The 6259-nt window shown below is 43.4% G+C and overlaps 1 protein-coding gene across 1 annotated transcript; it reads right to left on the bottom strand.

The window, feature by feature from the left end:
• Nucleotides 1-718: 718 nt before the first annotated feature.
• On the bottom strand, nucleotides 719-2005 carry LOC129969069 (uncharacterized). The gene has a single exon (XM_056083478.1). It carries the CDS (start codon nucleotides 2003-2005, stop codon nucleotides 719-721), a length of 1287 nt encoding a protein of 428 aa, XP_055939453.1.
• Nucleotides 2006-6259: the final 4254 nt, after the last annotated feature.

Genomic DNA, 6259 nt, shown 5'->3' with positions numbered 1-6259 from the left:
TTCGAGAAATTATCCCAGTTTGCCCGCTGAAATAAGAAACGCGGAGGCTGATGAACCACACCGCCTCTATCAGCATGGGTAACAATAACTGGGAAATGATCACTATCATATAATTCTTCGGAAACTTCGAAGGTTAAGAAAGGCAACAATTCTGGAGAACATATAACAAGATCGAGACTATGGAAGGTGCGTGTGGGTTCGTGGAAGTATGTTGTTTCATCATTATTAAGTAGACAGAGATTGTTATTTGAAATTAACTGTTCAATCTGTCTTCCTCTAGAATTAGCATTCGCCGAACCCCACAAAGTACTGTGCCCGTTAAAGTCACCAAGCATAATAAAAGGCGGAGGAAGTTGGTCTACCAAACTGTCCAGATCATGTTGAAGAATGACATCATGAGGTGGTAGATATATGCAACAGACTGTGACCAATGTTCGTATGTGAATTTGTACAGCCACAGCCTGCAGAGATGTATGTAATGTGACAGTTGTGCTCGGATAAATATTAGATGTGAAGATACAGACTCCTCCAGAACTGCGAGGTCCAGTGTCTGCATCTTTCCGAACGCAGTTATACCCGCGCAATTTGATGGGAATGTTAGGTGACAAGAAAGTTTCCTGAACACCGAAACAAATAGGATGAAACTGATTGAACATGGACTTGATGTCATGAAGTTTTGAACGAATGCCGCGACAATTCCACGAAAGAAAAGTACCCATTAAGAAAGTTTATTTTGGGTAGAGGTATTTGAGACGGTAGTTGGAGAGTGCGTGGCATCGCAACTCATTTGAAGTTCTTCATCATCCTCCTCAGACGGATGTAGCGTTATAAGGTCGGGGCTCTTGGACATGCCACCAAAAACAGACGCAAGGTCTCTATGGACCACACCCTGATTTGCAAGCCCCAGAGCAACAGAATTTTTGATTTTTGATTTCCTTAATTTTGCCTTTAATTTTTCGGAAATCATTTTTTCTGGAATGTTAGATTTCGAAAGTTTCAGTTTAAGTGATCTCTGCGATTTGGATGATGTTTTCCGTTTTGTGGGTTTATCTGTGTCTGGAACACTATTTGAGGATGGTTCAGTTTCTGACTCTGATGTTTTTTCAACAATTTTTGTTTTGGTGGTAAATTTAGTACAATTCATGCAGGAGCAGTTTGTACAGAAATTTCCCGGAACTGGAACTTTTGAAGCTGTAGCATAACTTAGACCTGGCTTAGGTGTTTGAGCGAGAATCTTTCTTTTTGCCTCTACATAGGATATTTGTTCCTTAGTCTTCAATGCAATGATATCTTTCTCCAACTGCCAACGCGGACAAGATCTAGAAAAAGATGTGTGATCGCCGCTGCAGTTAACACATTTTTCTTGAGCCGTACACTGCTGGCTGTCGTGTCCTTTCTCTGCACAACGGGCGCAAGTGGGTGTCCCGCGGCAGGAAATTTTAGAATGTCCAAATCGCTGGCACTGATAACATCGCAGAGGATTAGGAATAAAGGGTCGCACAGCCAATTTCATGTAGCCTGCTTTAACCTTTTCTGGCAAAGTTGGAGATTGGAAAGTGAGAACAAGGTGTTTTGTGGGGAGGAGTTGTCCATCTCGTCGGATAAAGATACGACGCACATGAGTTACTCCCTCAGATTTCAGGTCTTCCGTAATTTCTTCAATCGTAGAATGATACAACTCCCCACAGGTTATAACACCCTTTGAGGAATTAAGGGAAGAATGAGTGCTCACTTCAATAGGAATTGTAGCCAAAGCTTTCATTTTTAAAATTTGATGTGATTGTTTTTGAGTACCAACTTCCACAAGTAGGTCACCAGAACGAAGTTTACGGATGGATGGTACTTCTCCAATTACGCTCACAATAGCTTTCTCAACAAGGAATGGCGAAACCGTGTGAAATGTTTCGTTTGTGTCAGATAAACGCTTGATGACAAAAAAATGATCAAAATAAATTTGTTTAGTTTTTTTAATTTCCGTTCGTTGCTGAAAGTTTTTAGGCCCCATGCGATATGAATATGGTTTCGGGTCCCGACGGCACCGCCCACCACGGAGCCCAACAAGGGAAGGCAGCCACCGGCTCTGGCCATTCCCAGCCTCGGCGCTTACCCTAGCGCTAATCGGTACCTATACGCTCGGAGTTACCCCCGGGGACAGTGACCACCCTTAACGCCAAGCCCAAGGAGTAACCCCTTCGCTTGATCCCTAGCAGACTAGTAACTCAGGTTGCTAGTTACCGGCCGATTGATACACCGGGGACCACAGTGCACCACCCGTCTAATGGGTCGCCACGCACGGCAAACACGTGGGGGTATTTGCTGTCCATGAGAAGCAGGAAGCAAACAGAGCGGCGACAGCTTCTCATGGAGAGCTCCCTCGCCTACCCTCGAGGGAAAGAAGAAAAAAAAGGAGACAGCAGAAGGCGCAGTGGAGAGTAAACATAAAGGGAGTATAGATCCCTGGATACCTCGGGATTGGGACACCCGTACTCACCTATAGTAGGTGAGCCCCTGAGGGGACAACTCGTAAGAGAAATTGGTCTATAATTCAAAGGATTTGATGGTTCTTTGCCAGGTTTTAACACTGGAATCACAAAAGCTTCGCACCATTGATGAGGGTATATCTGCTCATTCCAGATTCTATTGAATAAAAATAATAAATTGGAAAGGGAAACTCTATTCAAATGGCGAAGCATGCAATATACGATTCCATCTGGCCCGGGGTTGGTATCACGGGTGCGAGATAACGCTGCGTCCAGTTCTGACATTCCAAATTTGCAGTTATATGGAAAAGTTCTCTTGGTATTAAAACGCAAATGCGATCGTTCCGCGCGATTCTTAATTGCCGTAAATTCAGGACTATAAGAATCAATTGCTGAAACTTTCGCGAATGCTTGGCCAAGAATGTTAGCTATGTCCAATGGAGCGGAATGTTTCACTTCTCCTGTATTCAAAACAGGGATGGTAAATTCACGATAAATCCCATTGGCGGCCTTAACTTTGTTCCACAAGGTTTTACTGGAAGTGGAGTATGTTATGGATGAAACAAAAGATGCCCATGATTCCCTTTGACTTTGACGGCGAACTCTGCGAGCAAAGGCTTTGGCTCGTTTAAAAGCAATTAGATTTTTTGTTGTTGGGTACCTTCTAAATATGTTCCAAAGTTTTTTTTTGAGTCTTATAACTGTCGCGACAAGCTTCATTCCACCATGGTCTTCGAAATTTTCTGAGACGTGGGGAACTCTTTGGTATGGTTTCATTAGCGGCGCTCATTATGGTATCAATAACATTTTGCACTGCTTCCGAGATATCCGCAGTTCTGACCATTGTCTCTGTAATGCAAGTTCCGAGAAAGCATTCCAGTTTGCTCCCTGGAATATGAAACGAGAGGAACATGGTGTCACCTCATTAATGCCATTTTGTGAAACTATTACAGGAAAGTGATCACTATTATAGAGATCACTTTCGACTGTGAGATTAAGCAAAGGGAGGATCTCAGGAGAACAAATGGCCAGATCAAGATTATGGAAGGTTCTTGTGGGTTCGTGGAAGTACGTTTTCTCGTTATTATTTATCAGACAGAGGCAGTTATTTGATAGGAACTGCTCTATCTGTCGCCCACGAGAGTTTGTGCTATCCGAACCCCACAAGGTACTATGCGCATTGAAATCGCCGAGTAGGATAAAAGGTGAAGGAAGCTGATCCACCAAGTTGTCGAGTTCTTGCTGACTGATGATATCATGAGGCGGAAGATAAATGCAGCAAACTGTGACCAGCGTTCTTGCGTGAACCTGTGCTGCCACAGCTTGCAGGGAAGTATGTAAACTTAGTGGTGTGCTTGGATACAGGTTTGACGTAAATATACAGACACCTCCACAACTGTGAGATCCTGTTTCCACATCTTTTCTAACACAATTAAAGCCACGCAATTTTAAAGGGATGTTTGGTGTCAAGAAAGTTTCTTGGACACAAAAACAGATGGGATGAAATTTGTTAAGAATAGTCTTGATGTCATGAAGTTTGGAACGAATGCCGCGACAATTCCAAGAAAGGAAGGTACCCATTAAAAAATTTTATTGCGAAAAGAGGAATTAAGAGCAGTGGTTGGAGTTGCTGAAACTTCACAACTCATGTCAAATTCAGCTTCATCCTCAGAAGGATGGAGTTTTAAATCGGGACTATTTGATAAGCCTCCAAAAATGGACGTCAAGTCCTTATGGGCTATACCCCTACTAGCAAGTCCCAATGCAACAGAATGTTTGGTGCTTGATTTCTTTAACTGCGAAGACAGTTCTTTCTTCGACAGTCCACGTTTTGCAAGCTTTAGTTTAAGAGATTTTACCGGCTTTGTTTTTCGCTTATTTTTGTCTAGTTTTTCAATATCAGGTGTGTTGCCAATCGATTTTTCTGTATCAGAATCAGATGACTGTTTAGGAGAGATCATACGGGTGGTATTTTGAGCACAGTTGGGACAGGTACAATTTTCACAAAAGTTTTTCTTTACTATGGATGCATAACTTACGCCAGGGGAGGGTGTTTGTGCAAGAACTTTCTTTCGAGCCTCAGGATATGGAATATTTTCTTTAATTTTAGTTGCTGTAATTTGTTTTTCGATTTTCCAACGTGGGCATAAGCGGGAGAAGGACGTATGTTCGCCTTTACAATTCACGCACTTCTCTGGTGCTGAACAATCCTGGCTCTCATGTCCTTTCTCAGCACAGCGGGCACAAGTGACTGTCCCACGGCAGTTTGCTTTCGAATGCCCAAAACGCTGACATTTAAAGCATCTGAGAGGATTCGGTATGTATGGTCTCACGGGAGGCTTAATGTAACCAGCATATATGTAGTCCGGGAGTTTAGGGGACATAAAAGTAAGTATATGATGTTTAGTCTCAAGAGTTTGTCCATCTCGCCGGATGGTAATACGGCTGACATGTGTGACACCTTGCGATTTTAATTCCTCGGTAATTAAATCTACAGGCAAGTTGAAAATCTCTCCACATGTAATAACACCTTTTGATGTATTTAAAGATGTGTGTGGGTATACCTTGATTGGTATAGTTGCCAAAGCCTTTACCTTTTGTATGTTCTGGGCTTGCTTTCGTGAATTAATCTCAATCAGTAAGTCGCCAGAACGCATCTTGCGTATTGACGTCGCATCACCAATTGTAGCACAAATTGCTTTCTGTACCAAAAAAGGGGAAACTGTTTCAAATGTCTCACTTTCAGAAATTCGTTTTATTATAAAAAATCGATCAAAATGTTGGTTAATAGAAAAAGTGTTAGGAACTATGTGACGCCCACTAAAGGGACCCTTCTTGGGAGGAGCCATGCGATATGAAATATGATTCGGGCCCGACGGCACTGCCCACCACGGAGCCCAACAAGGGAAGGCAGCCACCGGCTCTGGCCATTCCCAGCCTCGGCGCTTACCTTGGTGCTAGCCGGAACCTATACGCTCGGAGTTACCCCCGGGGACAGTGACCACCCTTAACGCCAAGCCCAAGGAGTAACCCCTTTGCTTGATCCCTAGCAGACTAGCCACTCAGATGACTAGGTACCAGCCGATTGATGCACAGGGGACCACAGTACACCACCCGTCTTTCAAATGGGTTGCCACGCACGGCCAACACGTGGGACTTTGGCTGTCCATGAGAAGCAAGAAGCAAACAGAGCGGCGACAGCTTCTCATGGAGAGCTCCCTCGCTTGCCGTCGAGGGAAGGAAAGACACAGCACAAAGCAGAAGGCGTAGGGGAGAGCGAACTGAAAGGGAGTAAAGATCCCTGGGTACCTCGGGATTGGGACACCCGTACTCACCTATAGTAGGTGAGCCCCTGAGGGGAGCGTAAGATGGTAGAACGCGCAGTGCCATACACCATACATCCGTAATCAATACGAGATAAAACAACTGCTTTATAAATTCGGAGCATGGAAGTACAATCTGCTCCCCACGTAGTTCTAGAAAGTACCTTGAGTATATTTAATGACCTGTCACACTTCATCCGCAGATGTAAAACGTGCGGAAGGAAAGTGAGCTTATGGTCGAGGTAGGTAGGTAGGTAGGTATGGTTTATTGGCACAAGAGCCATGTGAGGCCATACTGCGCCAGTCATATGGTTTAATTTAAGAGCACATTAATATGAACTGAATCAATCAATTATAAATTAATACCAACTAAGATAAACTGTATATAGTATAAGCGATGTAGCAATCAACTAATAAAATTTTAAAATTTATGAATCTCAGGAAAAAATAATTATG

This window comes from Argiope bruennichi, chromosome 5 (assembly GCF_947563725.1).
Source record: "Argiope bruennichi chromosome 5, qqArgBrue1.1, whole genome shotgun sequence".
NCBI classification, from domain to species: domain Eukaryota; kingdom Metazoa; phylum Arthropoda; class Arachnida; order Araneae; family Araneidae; genus Argiope; species Argiope bruennichi.
Note: the sequence above shows the minus strand (reverse complement) of the source record. Positions and strands in the feature narration are given on the sequence as shown.